Source organism: Panthera onca, chromosome C2 (assembly GCF_046562875.1).
Source record: "Panthera onca isolate mPanOnc1 chromosome C2, mPanOnc1 haplotype 2, whole genome shotgun sequence".
NCBI lineage: Eukaryota > Metazoa > Chordata > Mammalia > Carnivora > Felidae > Panthera > Panthera onca.
In genome coordinates, this window is record NC_138347.1 from 49320133 (window position 1) to 49342216 (window position 22084).

Below are 22084 nucleotides of genomic sequence, written 5' to 3' on the forward strand. Positions count from 1 at the left end.
GCTGCATAAATAATTTTCATGGCCTGGTGTAAAATGAAAGTGGTGTCTCCTTTTTCAAATAGCAGGATAAAGGTATAAAATATTAAGCTCTTTCCTGTCTTCAGTAATCTGTCTCTTGACCTTTCATGGTGGTTTTTCATTTGCTGTTTAACCTCATGCTCCCTTAGGCAAGGACATTCACTAGGGCCTTGCAGCCCCTCACAGGTGCCCAGGGACCTGCCCTGTGACTTGATGCATGCATTGGAACAGGCAAGGCCAAGCCAGCTCTTGGGTTGCCCCTCCTGCTGGTCTCTGGACCAACACGTTGTGCCCCACAACAGGGAGGCAGGGGCGGTGTCCAGCTGGCCATCTCCTTCCACCCGGTACCCCCTGCCTAACCCACAGGGAATGGGCAATCCCCTGGGGTGTGTTATGTATCTGGGTCTTGGAAGGGGGTGGGCAGCAAGCCACTTTTGGAATGCATGGCAGTGTGGCTACCTTTGGTGAGTGGCAGAATCAGCCACTCTCAGAACCCATCCCTAGAAAATGAGGAGGCTGCAGGAAGTGGACCTGCGGGTGAGCTGAGGCTCCAAGCCCCAGGCACATGCCCCATTGTCCCCATTGTACTTCACCTACAGAACAGAAATTCAAGGACAGATTTACAGCTATCCTAGACAGTTAATGCAGAGCATTAAACCCCAAGTGTGGGATGCACCTAAGTGTCAGGCCCTGTGTGACTGCATTGGTTGCACAACTTGAAGCTGGCTCTACCTATGGATTAAAAGAGATTTAAGAACTTCTGCAACCAATTGCAACATATGGACCTTATTTGAGGCCTGATTTGAACAAACATGCTGGACAGACCATATGGGGTAATTTGAATACTGATTGGATTTTGGATGATACTTAGACTTACTGTTAATCCTTTAGGTGTTCTAATTTTACTGTGGTCATGTTTAATTTTGAAAAGTGTTCTTATACTTCTAGATACATACTAAATATTTATAGATGAAATAGCATAATGGTTGGGATTTGTCTTAAAATAATATAAGGGAGCAGCCAGTGGCTAAGGGCATGGATGAAAAAATGACCAGGAATGGATAATAGTTGAAGCTGGTGTTGAGTTGGAGGGTTCATTAAAATAGTCTCTATATTGTTATGTACTCTTTTAATTACTTTTCCCTGATAAAACATTTCAAACAATTCTAATGTGCTTTGGGATAGAAAGATTCGATCCCACAATTCGATCCTGGAAAATAGGGAGGGTAAGCACCATTTGTATTATTTTGTAACTAAAAAATTTTTTTAATTAAAAAATTACTTATACAAGAACAGCAGCTGTATTCATAACAAATACAGGAAACAGTGTAGGTGCCCCATCAATAAATGAATATATAAGTAAACAGTAATATATATTTATACAATGGACTACTACACAGAAATAAAATGGAATGAACTTAAAAAAAAATATTTATTTATTTTGAGAGAGAGACAGCAGGGGAGGGGCAGAGAGAGAGGAAGAGACAAAATCCAAAAAAAGGCTTTGTGCTCTCAGCTGTCAGCACACAGCCCGATGCAGGGCTCGATCTCACGAATGGTGAGATCATGACCTGACCCAAAATTAAGAGTCAGGTTGCTTAACCGACTGAGCCAACTAGGCACCCCTAAAATGGAATGAACTTTTGATTTACACATCAATATGAGTATGAAAAACATTGTGCTAAGTGGAAGAAGTCTTACCCCCCAAAAAGTACCACTGTATGATTCCATGTATATCAAGTTCTACACCATGCAAAACTAATTTTTAATGGGAAAAAATCAGAACTGTGGTTACTTCTGGGTGGGAAGGGAAGGATTGAGCCAGAAGGTATATAAGGGAGATTTCTGGTAATGGTACTGTTCTATGTCTATAGATTGTGGGTTAATTACACAGTTGGTCAAAACTCAGGGGATGTTCGCTAAGATTTGAGCATTTTATTGTATGTGAATTTTACTTTAAAAGAAATGAAACTAAATAAATAATGAGTACTAGTTAATGAAATACTGTCTTAAGTAAATAGGGAGAAGTATAGTGAATGGATGGAGGGGATAGATAAATGGAAAGATGTATGATAAAACAAGCATAATAAAATGTCAATAAGAGAATCAAAGTAGTGAGTTTATGAGTACTCACGGTAAAATCCTTTCAAATTATCTATATGTTGGAAATTTTTCGTTATAAAATGTTGGTAAAATAATTAAAGGGAGCCATCTTCTGGAAGAAATTGGTATTACTGATTGGCTCAAAAATGCAAGAAGGAAGCATGGTGTTTGTATCCTTCAGTATGTAGTAACTGCTTATTATTTGTCACATATTCTATTGGTTCTCATTCATGTGCTCAAGCTATCTTCTTTGACTGGAAATCTTTCCTCCCTTCAACTGGCTAACTTCCTGCTCAGATTTTTAATTCATCCAAAGAGGTTTATAAATAGTAAATATTTTAGAATTTGTGGGCTAACAAGCAAAATTGAGGATGTTATATAGGCACTTATATAATAAGAGAAAAAAATTTTCACAACATTTTCATTGATGAAATTTAAAATATAATGACAGTTTTGAGTATGAGTTTTGGTAAAAACAACTCTATTAAAGAGAAAAATGAAATTCTTGTGGGGGGAGGTAGAAGATAGACATTTCTCTTAATTAGGGTTTAAAGTTATTCCCTACCATTAAAATCAATTACAAATGTTTGACTCTCAATCCTGATCTGTAATGAGATTTTACATACTTCATCTTTGAAAAATGTGTTTTCACCCAGATAAATACTGCTCAAAACTAATACCAATCCAAGGGCATATGATAATTGAGCATGTCAATCTTTTAGAAGTCAATTACAGAAGTAGATTATTCTTTTGATATTTTCTTTTTAGCATGATTAATAATTATTTCCAATTGAAAGTTAAATGAAAGCTAATTGCACAGTTAAGTGGGTCTTAAAATATGGAATTTTCCTTTGTATTTGCATGGAGATCTTTCAATACCACTAAAATTATAGTTTGAGCTCAAAAATATAACCACTGCAAATCTGTTTGAGAATGGAGATCTTGCTTTTTGATATAACTTGTAAATCTACTAATGTTATTTTTTGTCAAAATACCTTAGAATAAGTTTTGCATGTAAGTGCTGTGTTGTTTTATAATTTTAGGTTGAGTTCATTAAGAAGCATCATTAAATGATCAAAACTAGCAAATTAGCAAAAACTAATTCTAAAGCCTTTCTGTCAGTGTTCCATAATAGTAGTTAGGAGGGTTCTTTTCATTTAGAAAAACTTCAATCTTGACCCTGAGTTAAAAAAAAAAATCACAATAAAACATTATTAAATGCTGTGTGGTAGGGCAAGTCGGGATATTCAGCGCCTAATTCTGACAAGATTTCATGGAAGTCCATGAGAACAAATGAAGTTTATTATTAACACTACTGGTTCAATAACAACACATGGTAGATTCAAATGTTTTCCACAAAGTACCTGTTGATTGATAATACAATAATGGTATAACCATAGAATTTAGCACCTTACATATTCACAAGTGTTGAAAATGTGTCAAACAGAGCCTTTTTCTACTTACATAAGTTGTAACACATCATAGCTGATTTCACTTCAGATGTAATTAATTAGTGTTTTCTCTACTTCTTTAACAATATTGTCACCTGTTTCATGTAGCCTATTCATAGAAGCTATTCTTCAGTCGTTTCAAACATTGATTTCTGGAACAAATGGGCACAAATAAGCTGTATCAATAACACCTGCCCATTCATTAAGAGCCATGGGAAACCATTCAAAATAATTTGCCTTCACCAAATAACTTAAATTGCCTATTGATGTTGTTCCCAGCATCTTTAACACTTAAAGCAGCTGTTCTCACCTAAAGGCTAATGGTCTTAAACCAGTTTATTTTTTCTAGATATATTTCTTCAGCTGCGGCAAACATCATTTAATTAACATACCATAAGTAAATGACTTTCTTTGCCTGTCTAACAAATGGGCCATGGGCTCTTTTCTCTCATTTCTTTCTTTGAAGAAATTTTAGTATGAGGAGATATCAAAATTTTCTAACTTTTCTGATTGATTCCTGTGGTTTGGGAATATTGTGATGGCTGTTTAGTCTGGTGGGTAGACATATCTTGCATTCTTTAAGCACAGAGAATGGTTCACTGCAGAATAATCATAATATTTTGCCATCTAATTTGATAACAAAATAATCCACACTTAACCATACCTTAAAGACAGAATATTTTAAGTCTACATTTTTCTTTTTTTTTTAATATGATAGGTATATGTTGGTAAGAAAACAAACCAATAAATTGTCACAGTATGGTAATAACGCATGGCACTTGAAATCGTGTCAGGTAAAAATGTGTTGTGGTGATTTGTAGTAGGTAATGGAAGTGCTAAGAATGCCACATATGGTCTCAATCATGAGTTCTTTATTGTATGGTAAATGCAGCCATTAACAATAGGTAAATAAGTATGGCTTATGCCAAAAATATATTATTTATGGACACTGAAATTTGAATTAAATATAATTTTAGGTGTCATTAAATGTTATTCTTTTGATTTTTTCCAGTCACTTAAAATGTAAAAGCTAGGTGTGCAGTGTGCTCTCTCTCTTGCAAAATAAACTTAAAAAGAAAAAAAAAATCCTACAATAATATTTGGACAGAGGAGCGGATTGCTCTGCCTTATTATTACAAAAAGGCTCAGTTGGAATTCTTTCCAGAGAGTCGGGCTGAACAAATAGTGAGTTCTTCCAGAGAGAGGAAACAAACAGATGGCGGAACCAATCAATGATTGTCTCCACCATGCCCACTGTATGTAAACGGTTAGCTCACCATTCTTCAAAGCAACAAGATTTCAGGAAGGTGGACAGAAACAGTCTTATAAATTATAATAGACAGATAAAGTAATTACTTCTAAATAAATGGAAGGGTCAAAACAATGAATATAGAGGAGTTAGCCATGTCAAGATGAGATACTAAAATTTTTATTTTTTCCACATGTAATAATCAGCTAATATCTGAGAAAAGAAACAGGTGGAAATATAAATAATTTCAAGAATAAAGCTACTGTGAGATATTTTTCAGGTGCCTTTAACTAATTAACTGGAAAGAAGTTGTTTCTTGTTTAAAAGAGTGATAAAGGGATTCTTGACATTTTAATTTCATTCATTCTCTTTTGAAGTGTTTCCAAAAGGCAGTGGAACCTATAAAAGTGATTCATTATATTCCCAATTGAAAATTAAGTGAATGTGTAAATAAAAAGTTCCAAGTTTCATTTGTACTTGGAAGACTGCTTAAAAGCTCAAAAAGTTCATTTATAAGAGTGGTAGTTTTTACCCACCCCCCCCCCCCAACTTGATTCATTTTTTAAACTATTTTTTTCTTAACTTTGTTTATTTAGAGAGAGAGAATACCACGCAGGCTCTGCACTGTCAGCACAGAGCCTGACACAGGACTTGATCCCACGAACATGAGATCATGACCTGAGCTAATATCGGGAGTCAGACGCCGAATTGACTGAGCCACCCAGGTGTCCCTACTTTCTATTTTAAAATAGTGTAGCATATATCTGTTTATTTTTAAAAATATATTACTGTAGGGGCGCCAGAGCGGCTCAGTCAGTTAAGTGTCTGACTTTGGCGCAGGTTATGATCTCACAATTCCTGAGTTTCAGCCCCCTGTCAGGCTCTGTACTGACAGCTTGGAGCCTAGACCCTGCTTCAGATTCTGTGTCTCCTCTCTCTCTGCCCCTCCCCTGCTTACACTCTGCCCTGCTCTCTTACTTACAAATAAGTAAATTAATAAAAACATTAAAAAATAAAAGATATACTTATCGTAAAAATTTTAGAAAGTGACAGGCAAGCTAGAGGCACCTGGGTAGCTCAATCAGTTGGGTGTCAGACTCTAGATTTTGGCTCAGGTCATGATCCTGGGAGCATGGGATGAAGTCCTGTGTTGGGCTCTATGCTGAGTGTGGAGCCTGCTTAAGATTCTCTCTCTCCCTGGGCCTCTCTGCCCCTCTCCTCACCTGGTACTCTCTTTCAAAACAAAAACAAAAACCCACATGCAAGGGAAAAGTAATGTCTCCGTAATCTTCCTACCCAGAGAAGTCCCTGTTAACGTGTTGGTTTGTTTCTTATCAATCTCTCACTTTTTTTAAAGTTTATTTATTTTATTTTGAGAGACAGAAATAGAGAAGGGCAGAGAAAGAGCGAGAGAGAGAATCCCAAGCAGGCCCCTCACAGTCAGCACAGAGCCCAATTTAGGGTTCAATCTCTCCAACTGTGAGATCATGACCTGAGCCAAAATCAAGAGTCAGATGCTTAACAGACTGAGCCCCCAGGTGTCCCTCTTTTCAATCTCTTATATATCTAGACCCCTGCCTCCCATATTTTTTTAAAACAAAAATGAGTATATACCGTACATAGATTTGGGACTGCTGTTTTCAAGAAATAGGTTTTGAAAATTTCCCTGTGGTCAAATTTTTGGTCATCTCATACCTTTTAACTTTTTTTTTTTTTTTGCTTTTCTTCCTTTCCAGTTGAGAGAATAATATCAAGTAGAAATGAAGTATATTGATATGCTGAGGAATGCAAATATGTTAACTTTTTTCTTCTGAAATTATACTTTTAAAACTTTGAAATCACTAAGATTTTCAAATTTAACTATAATACAAAATCTATAATACAGAAAGAATACGAATAATAATAATATCTTTAAAATACAAACTCCCACCTGGCACCTGCCTGGTTCAGTTAGTAGAGCATGCAACTCTTAATCTCAGGGTCATGAGTTCAAATCCCATGTTGGGCATGGAGCCTACTTAAAATACAATTTTAAAAAAAGAGGAAATAAAACTAGAGTAAAGAAAATGTTATGAAGAAAATCAGAAATTCCCTTTCATGCCTTCAAATGAAATTATAAACTCAAAAGGCTACTTTATATAGATATTCTCTAGAAGGAATTGGCAAACTATGGCCCATGGACCAAATCCAGCCTACCTCCTGCTTTTGGACAGTCTACAGCTAATCATAGTTTTTACATTTTATTTATGTATATATTTTTTAAGTTTTTAAAATGTATTTATTTTTTAAATGTTTATTTTTGAGAGAGACAGAACGAGTGAGTGTGAGTGGGGGAGGGGCAGAGAGAGAGGAAGACACAGAATCCCAAGCAGGCACCAGAGGCTGTCAGCACAGAGTCTGATGCAGGGCTCAAACTCACGAGAACCATGAGATCATGACCTGAGCTGAAGTCGGACGCTTAGCCAACTGAGCCACCCAGGTGCCCCAATTGATTTATTTTTTTTGAGAGAAAGAGAGTGCGAAAGCGGGGGGGTGGGGGGGCAGGGAGAGAGAGATGGACAGAGGATCTGAAGCGTGCTCTGTGTGGACAGCAGAGAGCCCAATGTGGGGCCTGAACTCATAAACTGTGAGATCATGACCTAAGACAAAGGCAGATGCTTAACCAACTGAGCCACCCAGGTGCCCCTACATTTTATTTTTTTTTAAGTATATAGTATTTTTTAAAGTTTATTTATTTTATTTGAGAGAAAGAACAGGGAGGGAGAGAGAGAATCCCAAGCAGGCTCTGCACTTTCAGCACAGAGCCTAACACGGGGCTCAAACTCATAAACCATGAGATCATGACCTGAGCCGAAACCAAGAGTGGGTTACTTAACTGACTGAGCCGTCCAGGAGCCCCCACTCCTGAAAGTTTATAGCAATAGCAGAACCAGAGTTTTGTCTGGTTTATCTGACCCAGAATCTGGATGAAAGTATTCCTATTATAGAGTCAACTAAGTATAGTCATGGATTTTTAAAAGACTGGCTAGATGTTCCTGGGCACAGTCCCACATCCTAAGTGAACCAGCAACCCTTTAAAATCACACCACAGTAACTCTTTTGTGCTTCAGATACAGCTTGTACATCTAATTTATTTAACTAAATTGCCTCATCTTATATATATGTTAAACCTTGCAAGCTCAAATCAAGTAGGAGGATTCTGCTGACCAACACTATGAACCTTTCAACAAAGGAGCATTTTGGGGGGGGTGGTCAGGCCTAGGCCCCACAACACTTTCCTTTGTATCAGCACAGTGTACCTGATCTCTGCAAGGGCTGATAGCCCTGAGTCATCCCCTGCATCTGTAATGCAGCTGCCCAGTGCTACTGGCATTATCTAAGTAAAACCCCTATTAGCGTGTTAATCCCCTCCTCAAACACTTCCCTCTTGAAATTCAACTTTCAAGAGCCAACATAATCTGGCCTCACATACCTCCCACCATTCATTTCACTAATTTTCATTTGGCGTTTTTGAGTGAGGGATGGACAAAATGAACCTTGTGTTTTAGAAGGTTAAACTGCTCATGTAACAAGGATGAACTGAAGACTAGAATAGTGGCAGGAAGGAGACTGTTGTAATCGTGAATGGTAACCTTTAACAGAGCAGTTTCAGGAGAGCATTATATACAAGTTTAGATAACACAAATAGAGAAGAAACTGGAACAACACTTGTGGGTAGTGCAATATATCTTCACAAAATAAAGGAGGCTTTCTCATTAGGATGAGAACTTATATTTGAAAAAAAAGTAAGTATAATAACTTTGAAGATTTAAAGCTTTAAAACTACAAACTCTTCTCAATAATTTAGGCTGGCTGGGTTTGAGGACCCAGAGGGGGTCCCGTAGGACCAGCCAATGCGATCCTTGGCTTTGTACAAGGCGGAAATCAAACAGCAGCTGGGAGGAAGTGAAAGTAGCATTTATTGAAGATCTAGAGAGGGCAGATACAGACCGAGCATCTAGGAGACTCAGAAAGGAAAAGGGGAATGAGTCTCATCTTTGCTTGGGGTCTGGAGTTTTTACTGAGGATGTTGGTCTGGTGTACGTGTTCTGTCAGGCATCCAGGAACTGGTCAAAACAAGGGCAAGTGCTCAGGTGTCCTTCATGAGTTGTTTATGCCTTGGAGCCAGTGGTCCTGGTGTCAAGGTGTCTGGAGTCAGTGGTCTTAGAAAATGTTCATGATGACCTCGCTCCTTAGATGTTACTTTTGTGCTGGAAGATTCCAAAGAAATCACTAACTCCTTGACATGTACAAGGACATACATTACTGGTACTATAAGCCACGTATAGGGGAGCCATGTAGGTCCTAGCAAGAATATAAGAAGGAAAAGGAGAAAAAAATGCAGGTTTTTTTTCATGGGGTTCCTTTAGTTCCCATATCATTACAAGAATTTTAACACTGTAAAGATTTTGAAAATTTGCTAATTTTTTTTATTAAAAAAATCTTTATGTGAAGGTTTAGGTGCATACAAGTAAACATTTTCTTCTTTGGTTAGTAGTCATTGGCAGACTCTTATGGTCCTGCTCCCTTATCTGTGACTTATGACATGGAAAGAGGAACTGTCACTATGATATATCTATTCATGGAAAATCTAGAAATCCTGAATGAATATTAACATTCCTTATTATTATTTGTTATTATTTAATAAGTGTTACACACAATAACAAAACCCAAAGAGTGCAAAAAGTTATACACTGATAGGTTCATGTATTTTGTCTGTCCACTTGTCTGGAAGAAAGGCTGCAACCCTTTCAGATTATTGAAGTGGTTTGTAAATCAAAAAGAAGGTTAGAACCAAAGTTAAAGAATTTCAATAAGAAAATTCTTCAATAGGGGCTCCTGGTTGCCTCAGTCTGTTAAGTGTCTGAATCTTGATATTGATATCACTGTTCACGAGTTTGAGCCCCGAGGGCAGCTCTGCACTGTCAGTGAGGAGACTGCTTGGGATACATTCTCTCTCCCTCTTACTCAACAAAACAAAACAAAACAAAACAAAACAATAACAACAAAACAAAACAAAAAACAACCAAAACCAAAAAAACTTGCAAGAGGGAACTTTACTCCTCAGGTATCCTCTGGGCTACCAGGATCCCCCTCCCAAGTCATTACCCTGCTAAATTAGAACTGTAAACACTTTCTCTCTCTCTGCGCCAGAGACTCCCCTCAATTCTCACGAGATATTCCGGGAACAAAAGTAGGAGACAGTATTCAGACTCACTTTGTTCTTACACCTATATAGTAAAATTGCACTTTCTAGGTAAGGCGTCTCTTGGTTAGAAGAGAAAGATTCCTAGTCTTAATTACCTCTTCAGAACTAGGAAATTTGTCTTCAGACTAAATCAGTGGGAAATTGAGTGAAAAAAGGAGTTAAGGCAGGTGTAGTCACAGAGATAGGAGAACCCAGGGAGGGAATGCTCACAGGATCAAGGGCCTGGAAATCTAAAAGTGTGAGTTACCAGATTTCCCCAAACACAAATGATCAGAGATTTTCTACAATGCTGTTCCAGCAAGAGGGGAGTTCATAATAAAGGTTGCAAGGGGAATGGAGGCATGTGTACTAGAAATTGAAGTTCCCTTTGTACCTTTTGTACTGCTATTAGGTTAGTTTTTCACTTCTTTTGAGAATAACCTCATTACCACCTACCCTCACCTGCAGCCTGTGCTAATGTCTTTCATGTACTTCTGAATCGTTTTAGAGTCTACACATCTTTTAAGCCCTAGCTCCATTTCACTTCCTCCTTCAAGTCTTCTTTGAAGATTGTTGTTTCTGTCTTTCTCCATTTGCTGAGATCTGTGTTTATAGTTGCAATCATGCTAGTTATCAGGAAATAGTTATATCAAAGGTGTAAGCCTCCCGTAGCGTTGGGAAGTGTAATTCTTGAATTTGGAGACTATATTGTAAACTTCTCTTGTATACTCCTTGGAAAAATCCTAGGTTCATACTTATTAAATATACACCCAGGTCTAAATTTCTGTTAAATATTCAAGAACCACTTAAAAATACTTTATAGAACTTTCTATCCCAGAATGCTTTAAATTTTCATATGAAATGTATCCATTTTGACTATCTCAACAAGATCTCCCAAGTCATTCTTATAGCAGAGTTGAAAACTTTCAACTTATTCAGAATTGTCAAAAGGGGCAGCCACCTCTGCAGTGAGAGGACTTCTAACACTGAGCGCTCAAATTCAGTCTGCATTAAATAGCGACCTTATAATTATCTCAATGGGAAAAGTGTCAAATTTCGGAGACACCTAGAAAAGGGAGTGAAACGATCATCTAACAATACAGTTGCTTATTTGTCAGAAAAGGGAGCTGACCCGAGTTCCTGAACACACTGCGGCTCAGACTCCAACCCGGGTTTTACACCATTAGGTGCAGACCAGCCAATTGGGCCGTCTGGTTGCCGTGCATCCTGGGAGCTGTAGTTTCCGGCTGCTGCCTCCTGACTACGGGCTCCACCAAGCAGCTGGAGGACGGTTGCTTGGTATTTTTAGCAAGCGGGAAGTATGGCGGTGGCGCGCGTCGACGCGGCTTTGCCTCCTGGAGATGGTAAGGCGATCCTCACCCTTGAGACCTAAGGTTTACTCCACGGAACTAAGTTAAATAGTTACCTGGTGGAGAGAAGAAGCCTGGGTTTAGGTGTGCAGTTCTGTACCAGTTCTTTCGATGCGGGACTGTGGGCGTCGCGGAGCCGCGCTCCCTTCTGGGAGTTGTAGTTCCCGAGTGTTGCCTAGTTCTGCGGATTTGCGGAAAGGGTCGACCTGGGGACTACATCCCCAGGGTCCTTCGCGTGGCCGGGCTCCCTGGCTCCCGCGCTTCTGAAGCTGCTTGGGTGGTAGATTTCGGGCTGCGGTGACCTTTCTTGGATGTTTACTTCGAATTTTGGATGCCCAAGTGAAAACTGCCGGATCTCCCTCTTTAGCTTTGCCTGTCTCCTTTTCCCCTTGCTTCCTATCACGTTTAAGAAACCGTCTTTCAACCACAGCTCCCTGACCGACGTTAAACCCTTTTTTGGAAGTGTCCGATGGCTGTGATAAAATCTAGGGGGACCTAGAGGCCACAGTTCTACACCCCTTGTTCTGCAGACCAGGTTCTGGGATCGGGCTTGGTGGCCACCCAGCGGAGCGCAGGGTGTGGATGCTTCTGTGACTGGGAGTCGCCGGGCATGAGCCGAGCTCCTTTGTTTTGGTTACGGCTCCGAGGCTCCGCTGCAGCCTACTGGGTCGGGGGCTGGTCGAGTCCTCTCTCCAAAGCTTGGATCTGGGGGTCATTATCTGAGGGCCGTAACTTCTCGGAGTATGTGTGTGGGGGGGGAAGTCGATAGTTCCAAGGGGTCTGTCGACCCCGTGCAAAGACTACATTTTCATTGCACAGCACACAGCTTTCCCCAAATTCTCAGAGAATCCCGTGACAACCCCTCCCCGCCCCCCCTCCCCCCCGCCAATGCTAGAATCCATTAGACAATGAAAAAACGTTGAAACCTTTCAGGAGAGCAATCTCACATAATTATTTCCCACAGTAATCTTAATCTGGGTATAAATTTGAAATTGGCAGTTTCTGTGGCCCCACCCCTTTTTGATATCTGCTTCTCTTAAACTGCACACCCCCCCCCCCCCCCCCAGCCCACCACGGGAACTACAGTGATAGCAGTAAACAGTTAAGGAGTACTTTTTATGTGAGCCAGATGATGTTCTGAGGCTTTTTTTTTTTAATATCTCATTTTCTCTGTAGAACAACATTGTAAGGCAAATATTATTATCATTCCCATGTTATAGAGTGGAAAAGTGAGCCCCAAAGAGATCAATGACCTGCCCAAGATAGCACAATGGTTAACCCGGGGAAATAGGATTTGAAACGTCTGTGAAACTAAATTACTTTATTGGCTTCTGTGTGCCAGGAATGGGGCTAAGTTTTGTTTATATCATTTCTTTTTTTAATCCCCACCTCAATCAAGTGTATTGTTCTCAATTCATAGATAAATTAACTGAACTATGATTTTTAAAATAATCGGGGACTTTAGGATATACTGGTAATTAGATTGCAAGCAGGTTGATCTCTATCAAAAGATTAGTTCCATTAAAAAAAATACAATCATTACTTAGCCACAAAATATGGAATAGTTCATATTTAAATGTGAAGCATTCCAAAGCATTACATCATAGAAACTTGAGTAGAATATCACAGATTTTTAGGTGTAATTTTTGATATTTCTGAGAGAAAGTGAATAATTTCAATCTGTGGTCTTTTAGAACTCGATTGCTTTAGTTTTTAAATCTTGATATTTATTATGCCCTGGTGTTTTTTAACCTTAAATATAGAGATTTTATGAATATAATTCCATCCCTATGCTCAACCATTGTATTTGTGTTTTCTAACAATTTCTCTTCTATTTTCAAGGATCAGTGGTCAACTGGTCAGGACAGGGACTACAGAAATTAAGTCCAAACTTACCCTGTGAAGCTGATATTCATACTTTGATTCTGGATAAAAATCAAATTATTAAATTGGAAAATCTTGAGAAATGTAGACGATTAATACAGGTAAGTATTACTATCTGGGGAAATAGTTATATACAACCAGTTTATTATTATACAAAACAATAAAATAACCTAACAAAAAGTAACTATACAGGCCTGGAAAGCAGTAAATGTTACCTTAAATTTTTACATGACAGTTTTCCTTGAAGATGAACATTTATTTATGTGCTGCATTTAAAATAGACTAGAAAAAGAAGCATTTGTTAAAAAAGGAAATATTTTATGTTGGCAAAGCATTGTGTTGCTAAGATAACTTTTTATGTTATGACGGAGGTAAAGAGTTCATTCATTCATTCTTTCAATTAATGTTTATTGGTCTCCCTTATATATCTGGTACTGCTCTAGATTTTGCCAGACATTATAAGGATCTCATTCTTGTGGAGCTTATATTCTCAAGTAATTGCTCTGTTAAAAGTGTTTTCTTTTGAATAGTTGGAGAGGTTCTGATGGCTCAGTTTTATGTATATTCTCTATTGCCTAGGAACAACTTACAACAACAAGCACTGTAGAGTATTTAGACAAAATATGTGAAAAGTTCAAACTGGGTTTGTATATTTGGGAATATTTAGCCATGTAAACAAATCTTTTTAACCATTGTCATGTGAAAATAATATGCATGTTTTACTAAGAAAAATGATATCTTTTCCTTTCCACAGTTGTCAGTGGCTAATAATCGGCTGGTGCGAATGATGGGTGTGGCCAAACTGACCCAACTCAGGGTGTTAAATTTGCCTCATAATAGCATTGGCTATGTGGAAGGGCTAAAGGATCTAGTACATTTGGAATGGCTGAATTTGGCAGGAAATAATCTTAAGGTGAATTTTTTTTTTTTTTAATTTTTTTAATGTTTATTTATTTATTTATTTATTTATTTTTTTTTTAATTTATTTTTGGGACAGAGAGAGACAGAGCATGAACGGGGGAGGGGCAGAGAGAGAGGGAGACACAGAATCGGAAACAGGCTCCAGGCTCCGAGCTGTCAGCACAGAGCCCGACGCGGGGCTCGAACTCACGGACCGCGAGATCGTGACCTGGCTGAAGTCGGACGCTTAACCGACTGCGCCACCCAGGCGCCCCTAATGTTTATTTATTTTTGAGAGAGAGAGAGAGAGAGAGAGAGAGCCAGAGCATGAGCAGGGGAGGGGCTGAGAGGGAGAGGGAGACACAGACTCCGAAGCAGGCTCCAGGCTCTGAGCTGTCAGCACAGAGCCCTACACAGGGCTTGAATCCACAAACTGCGAGATCATGACCTGAGCCAAAGTCAGGCACCCAACGGACCAAGCTACCCAGGTGCCCTGAATTGTTTCTTTTTTTAATTTACAGAGGTATTCACTATAATAGTGAATACAGAAATAAATAGAATAAAACGTGAAAGTACCTACTCCCACATTCCAGGGATCATTTCAGTTAACATAAACTGAAAAAATAATTTATTTTGAAACACATAACACAGTCCCATAGTGTTTTAAATGTGGACAAAGAATCTATATTATACTTAGAGGAATAGATCAAACAGTAGAATGGAATGTTAGGAGGGAGACTGTATCATGCTGCATTAAGCTTTGAATAAATGTTTAATAATATAGTAGAGAATATACTGTTTTAAAAGTAAAGAGAGGGTGTTGTATGCAAGCGATGAGTCACAGAATCAACCCCTAAAACCAAGAGCACACTGTATACACTGTATGTTAGCCAACTTGACAATAAATTATATTAAAAATAAATAAATGCAAAATAAAAGTCAAGAGATCTGGACTCTAGTCCTGCTTTCACCACTTAGTAGCTCTAAAATTTTGGTAAGTTAAAATCCCTGTGTCCTATTTTTTGATATGTTAGATGAGGGACTCAATTAAATGATAGTAATAGCTGACTTATTGATCAGTTAATTAATGCTAGATGCTATTCTAAGCACCTTAACTGTCAACTCATTCAATGTCATGACAGCCTATGAAGTAGGTATAGTCATTATGTCCATTACATAAATGAGAAACTGAGATCCAGAGAGGTAAAGTAACTTGCTTAAGGTCACATAGCCAGGAAGTTACAGAGCCAGGATTTGAATCCATCCAGTTTGGTTCCACTCTTTACTTATAAACTCTATACTATACCAACTGTCATGTGTTATCACTAAGGTTTTTTCAAGCTATAAATATCTGGGATGACATGGTTCTACTTTCAGAGGGATAATGAAGGTGGAAGCTTGTTACATAAGAATTTACCAAATTCTATTATTACTGCCCCCTCTTTCTCTTGCTAAGCTCTCCTCCTCTGCTTACAATTGGAAGCAGAGGAGGCAGGAGACTCAGCTACGAGGAACTAGGGAAGAATTTCGTTTTTTGATTTTGTGTGATGCTTTTCTTGTGACAGGCCATAGAACAAATCAGTAGCTGCACAGCTCTACAGCACCTTGATTTATCAGACAATAACATACCCCAGATTGGTGATCTATCGAAATTGGTATCACTGAAGGTAAGTCTGTTTGCTGTGTCATTTCTGAAATTTTATACTAATATACCAAAAGGAAGTGATCTGATTGGCCTAAAATCATCCTACTCTGTATGAAGAACAGATTGTAACTTCTGATAAAAATTCTATTAGAGTACCAGAAATGAAGTATGAAATACTCTGTTGTTAGTTTCTGTAATTGATTTATTTTAATTAAAACTGATCATTGTAGTTAAGGTTAATTCTTATTTGCCATCCTTTGAACATAATGAAGTCCCCTTTATGTCTAATCAGCCAACACTAGCAGCGTAGCTATGTAATATGTAACATATTGGGCTGACATGTAATCATTCCTGAACTTGAGTCTGTTTTTTGACACTCAGGATGGCTGTTTTTTGAGTAATAGTTATCACTAAGTTATCAAAAGTCACTTCACTTTAATTTAAAAAGTAAACTTGTAATATATAGCACTTTTTATGGAGGGGAATGAATTATGCAATCAAATAAGTAAGTTTGATTGAATTATGCAATCAAATAAGTTGCAATTGAAGCTTCAAAAACATGTAGGCTTTTTCCATATTTTTGCATCGGTGGATATTATTAGCTTTAGGTGAATTCGTTAAACCTTAGAAGCAGTGTTATTAACTCACCGTTCCCCATGTCTTGAGCATAAACCATTTTTAGCAGCAATTACTGTAAACAATCTGATGTGTCCATATACTAAGAGAATTCAAATGAACTAAGGATTTTTTTTTTCCTGGAATGATTATTTTATCAGAACCCTGGATATTCAAAGCCTTTAGTTATTCATTGTTGCTGACATAATTTGAATCAGCTTTATCTGCAAATAGCATGTTCTACCTTTCTTAAGCTTTTAGCTTTCAAGAGAATACAGTTGTAAATTGTGGGTTGTGGGTTACTTCTCTCTCCAATTTACCAAAGCAAATTGGAAAATTTGCTTTATGTGTGATTTTTTTTAAAGTTTATTTATTTATTTTGAGAGAGAGAGTGCAAGCAGAGGAGGGGCAGAGAGAGAGAGGGAGAGAGCAAATACTAGCTCTCAGCGCAAAGCTCAACATGGGGCTGGATCTCACAAGCTGTGAGATCATGACCTGAGCCAAGATCAAGAGTCAGACGCTCAATTGACTGAGCCACCCAGGCACCCATATATGTGCTTCTTTTAATGTTATCTTTCACTTTTCTCACTCTTTATTTTGATTTTGTATTGAAGGTTTTATTTTTAAGTAATCTTTCTACCCATTGTGGGGTTGAACTCATAACCCATGAGATCAAGAGTTGCATGCTCTACCGACCGATCCACCCAGGTGCCCCTATTTTGATGTTTTAAAAGGAAATGAACAATATGTTGGAAATGGTTCAAGTTTTAATAACTTAAATCTCAAAAAATGCTAGTTACTATACCAAGTGTGTGTTCTTGGACACATCTTTAAACGTTCTTGAGCTCAGAATGTGGACACGAAAAGAGAAAGTTGGATTAGAAGACCACCTAGGACCCTTGCAGTGTTATTAATCTTTGCTTTGTAAGTGATGAAAAGTATAATAAAATAGGTCCCTTTATTTTTCATACTCACCATTTTGGTTATGTCAAAATAGATAACATTTGTAATTTTTCATTTGTAATTTCATTCTGTTTTTACTTTCTGTTTTTACAAATTTTTCATTTGTAATTTCATTCTGTTTTTACTTTCAAGACCCTGCTTTTACATGGAAACATCATCACTTCTCTTAGAATGGCACCAGCTTATCTACCCAGAAGTCTTGCTATACTTTCCTTGGCAGAAAATGAAATCCGCGACCTAAATGAGGTAAAATTTGAGGGTATTTTGTGGGATCCAGGAAGCTACAAAGAATAGAAGAGATGCAGGATAAAGTTGTGAGCTCACTTGTGAACTGTGAGCATCTTGGAAGACACTACCATTAAGATGAAACACTGGACTCAAGATGATCGTTATTTTTCTTTCTACTTTTTTTTAATGTCAGTGGGTCACTAACGCTTCATTTCATTTGTAATGCTGCAACTTTTGTTCCATTTGGAAAGGATTTGTGGTAGATGTATATCTACATTAAAGGGGTCAATAAAGGACACTCTACCTTTCTCTGGCTACTATGTTTTCAAGATAGGATTTTCTCTATTAGGAAACATTGCTGATATTTGTAAGCAGTTTTGTGAAGCAAGGACAGATGGTCATATTGATGGAATTTTGGAAGCCTTTGGATAATATAAGAGTGGTACTTGTTGCTTTTCAGAACAAGAGGGAAATTGTTGCATTCTCAAACTGCCAAAGATGTGTAATCAACAATGGAAGCCCTGTGCTTGATAATGAATAGTCTATTTCATTCAACAAAGATATCCTTTGTTTCAGATCTCTTTTTTGGCATCCTTAACTGAATTGGAACAGTTGTCAATCATGAACAATCCTTGTGTGATGGCAACACCGTCCATTCCAGGGTTTGACTATCGGCCATACATCGTCAGCTGGTGCTTAAACCTCAGAGTCCTAGATGGATATGTGATTTCTCAGAAAGAAAGGTAAACACGACCTCTTTAATATCACATTAATCATGGAAGTTACCGTAAAGACCATTTCTAGCTGGCTACAGTTTAATAAACGAAATATTTCTTAAAATGTGCATTTAGAAATTAAGATCATTAATGCAATCATATGGCAAACTATATGCTGGTCGTTTAGGATTTTCTATCCTAAGAAGGGATAAGATATAAATATCAGCCCCAGATGCTGGGGCTAGTGAGTTTAACTTAATGCCCAACTTACAACAATTTGATTTCTAAAAGGTCTTTTGTTGGTTGTTCAGGAGCTTGGAGCATTTTTTTTTTTTTTTTTAATGTTTATTTACTTTTGAGAAAGAGAGAGAGACAGAGCACAAGCGGGGCAGGGGCAGAGAGAGAGGGAGACACAGAATCCAAAGTAGGCTCCAGGCTCTGAGCTGTCAGCACAGAGCCTGATGCGGGGCCTGAACTCACAAACCACGAGATCATGACCTGAGCTGAAGCTGGATGTTCAACCGACTGAGCCACCCAGTCACCCCTGGTGCGTTTTCTGTAGAGATCATGTTCTGGATGCTATATAGGGTCTCAGACCAATCCCACAAAAGCTCCTAATCCATCCTATATGTAAGGGCGGTATTAATAATAGGACCCAACTACCATTTATAACAGTGATTCCTTGGGAAAATTCCTGCCAAGTTCCCATTTGGAACTGGTAGTAGGCATGCTGATTGGTCCTCCCCTACTCCTCCCTGTGAAGCAGCAGAAGTGGAACTCCCCTATCTCTGTAATCATGGATGGTTTCTACACTTGGAGCTGGTACCTCTGCATGATGGGGTATTCTGGACGCTGACACGTGGTCAGTGGAATCAGAGCTTTAGGGGAGATAAGAAACTAGGATGTGGACAAGAATGGGAGAGCAGAGTTAAAGGGCATGAGAATTGAGATGAGTGTATTCTCTTCACTGTGCCTCATTTCATCTCTGCCTCTCACTGCATACCTACATGCACCATGGACTCAACATGTATGTTATTTCTTACCATTTCTCTCCCTCTGTACTAGAGACTGATAGTAGCTGCTTGAGGGGTATGCCCGTGGGAGGATGAGTGGTAGATTACTGACAGGGCTTTCCTTTTCCTTATTCCTGCTGCTTCATCTAGTTGCTGAATAAGGCATGAGGCAGTGAGGAATGGCAGTCAGGACCTACATAGTGTAGGGGAGGGACATGTGTAGGGTCTAGTTTGCCTACAAAATAGTGTGGCTTGTCTTTTGCATTGTGTTGCTGTGTACTCAGAAACCTTGTTTTGTTTTCAACTATGGGTAGTTCTAAAGCTTGAATATGGGTTTACTCTGATTATCTTCTCTGGCTCTTCCTTTAACAGAAAAAATACTTGTCAGATTTTTCTATGCAAGTATGACTGGCAACATTTTCATGTAGGAGGCAGGAGGTGAGATGGGCAGAGATAAGACTTTGGTGTAAAAAGAGACCTGGGAAAAGGGACAAGAGAAGGCTTCGCATCTTTCCCTCCCACCTATTAGCTATGTGGCCTGGACAAGTTCCTTAGTTTCTGTGAGCCTTTGTTTTCTCATCTGTAAAATGTGGATAATAGCTTTCAAGAATGAGGATCAGGATAATGCATATAGCATAATACTGATCATATAATAGGTGCTTAATAAAGGATAATTGTCAGTATTACTTAAAGATAGAGACTGAAAATTGAGGTGTTTCATAGAAACTAAAGCAAATGCTAAAAAGCAGAAGATATTTGGGGTGCCTGGCTGACTCAGTTGGTAGAGCATGTGACTTATTTGTTTGTTTGTTTATATTTTTATTTTTGAGAGGGGGAGAGAGAGAGAGAGAGAGAACGTGAGCAAGGAGGGACAGAGAGGGGGACAGAGGATCTGAAGCAGGCTCTGCAGTGACAGCAGTGAGCCCAGTATGGGGCTTGAACTCACAAACTGTGAGATCATGACCTGAGCTGAAGTCAGACGTTTAACCAGCTGAGCCACCCAGGTGTCTAGAACATGTGACTCTTGATCTCAGAGTAATGAGTTCAAGACCCACATTGGACATAAAGCTAACTTAAAAAAAAAAAAAAGATGAGAAGATGAATTGTTGAATAGATGAATAATAATGCAAAGGCTATGTTTGTACACTGTGGAAATAGTTTTAATACAAGTGAATTTAAGATGAATTTGCATTTTTTTTTTTTAACTTTCTGTGATTTCAGAGATTTCAGGAAGTAGAGAAGAAGTAGGCTTTCACTGGGGTGGTCTTTCCATGGGGTCATCCTACACTAAATAAGTATGGAATGAAGGAAGAGTTGGGAGGATAGCACAATAGCAACGGATTCTCCCCACCCTCCTGCCCCAACATTTAAAAAAACTGCAAGGTATCACATAATTCAGATATAGTTAAAAAATAATATTTAAAAATACCTACATAGTCACCACTGAGAGTAAGAATAGAACATAGTGAGGTGCCTGGGTGGCTCAGTTGGTTAAGCATCTGACTCTTGATTTAGGCTCAGGTCATGGTCTCGAGGTTCATAAGCTCGAGCCCCATGTTGGGCTCTGCGCTGACAGTGCAGAGCTTGCTTGGGATTCTCTCGTTCCTCCTCTCTCTCTGCCCCTCCCCCACTCACACTGTCTTCTGTCTCTCTCAAAATAAATAAATAAACTTAAAAAAAAAAACAACCAACAACTCTGGAAGTTTTGTTTAGGAGGGCAGAATTATTATAAGGGAGAGCTGTCATATGAGTAGCCTGAGCAGCATTCAACACATTTTCCTGGTCAACCTTGGGGATTGCCCTGAAGGACAGGAAGGAATTTCCAGTTTTTATATCTACCCAGCCTGTTGTTTGCGAGGAACATCCAGATTAAAAATTTTCTTCATTATGAAAAGTATCCCAGGTTCTTGGATGACTTCAGGTAGCCACATGTTGAATGTGTGTGTAACTGGAAAGAGTAAGTTGAGCAGTCAGCCACTCCTGTGGTGCTGTGACTGAGTGCTTTCTCAGAGAGAGGCACACCTGTGCAAAGACCAGCACCTTTGTGTAGGAACTCAGTATTTGGAGTCCTTTTGGAATTTGTTTCCATTTGTTTTATTATTTATGCGTCCTAGTCCCAAGCTACACCTCTGTTGTTTAGTTGGAGATCAGAACTTACAGAGCAGAATTTTGGAGTAGAGAGAGTACCATAGTGAACACCTAAATACGCACCATACTCCTTCAGCAATTACCAACTTTGCCTATCTTGTTTCATGTATTGCCCACTTTTTTTGTTGGACTATTTTATTATTTTTTAAAAATGTTTATTTATTTATTTTGGCAGAGTGAGCAAGCAGGGGAGGGGCAGGGGAGGAGCAGAGGGAGAGGGAGAGAGAGCATCCCAAGCAGGTTCCACAGTGTCAGTGCAGAGCCCAACATGGGAATCGATCCTGCCAACTGTGAGATCATGACCTGAGCTGAAATCAAGAGTCGGACACTTATCTGACTGAGCCACCCAGGTGCCCCTTGTTGGAATATTAAAAAAAAATTTTTTTTGATCTTTATTTTAGAGAGAGAGAGAGAGAGAGAGAGAGAGAGAGAGACAGAGCATGAGTGGGGGAGGGGCAGAGAGAGATGGAGACACAGAGTCCAAAGCAGGCTCTAGGCTCTGAGCTGTCAGCACAGAGCCCGATGTAGGGCTCAAACTCACAACTGCAAGATCA

At 38.8% G+C, this 22084-nt stretch overlaps 1 protein-coding gene and 1 long non-coding RNA gene across 2 annotated transcripts in view; one reads left to right on the forward strand and one right to left on the reverse strand.

Annotated features, from left to right (window-relative positions):
- Nucleotides 1-8762: 8762 nt before the first annotated feature.
- Nucleotides 8763-12278, reverse strand: LOC132683785 (uncharacterized). Its single transcript, XR_009612379.3, has 2 exons — nt 11475-12278; nt 8763-9071 (listed from the first exon to the last, which is right to left on the reverse strand). It is a non-coding gene; the product is annotated as an uncharacterized LOC132683785 (long non-coding RNA).
- Nucleotides 11230-22084, forward strand: part of CEP97 (centrosomal protein 97) — a 30106-nt gene continuing 19251 nt past the window's right edge. Inside the window, exons 1-6 of the mRNA XM_078452973.2 lie at nt 11230-11412; nt 13261-13403; nt 14057-14215; nt 15768-15869; nt 17558-17671; nt 18230-18396. Coding sequence (XP_078309099.1) covers nt 11370-11412; nt 13261-13403; nt 14057-14215; nt 15768-15869; nt 17558-17671; nt 18230-18396 — 728 coding nt within the window. The 5' untranslated portion in view covers nt 11230-11369. The remainder of the gene's footprint in view (nt 11413-13260; nt 13404-14056; nt 14216-15767; nt 15870-17557; nt 17672-18229; nt 18397-22084) is intronic.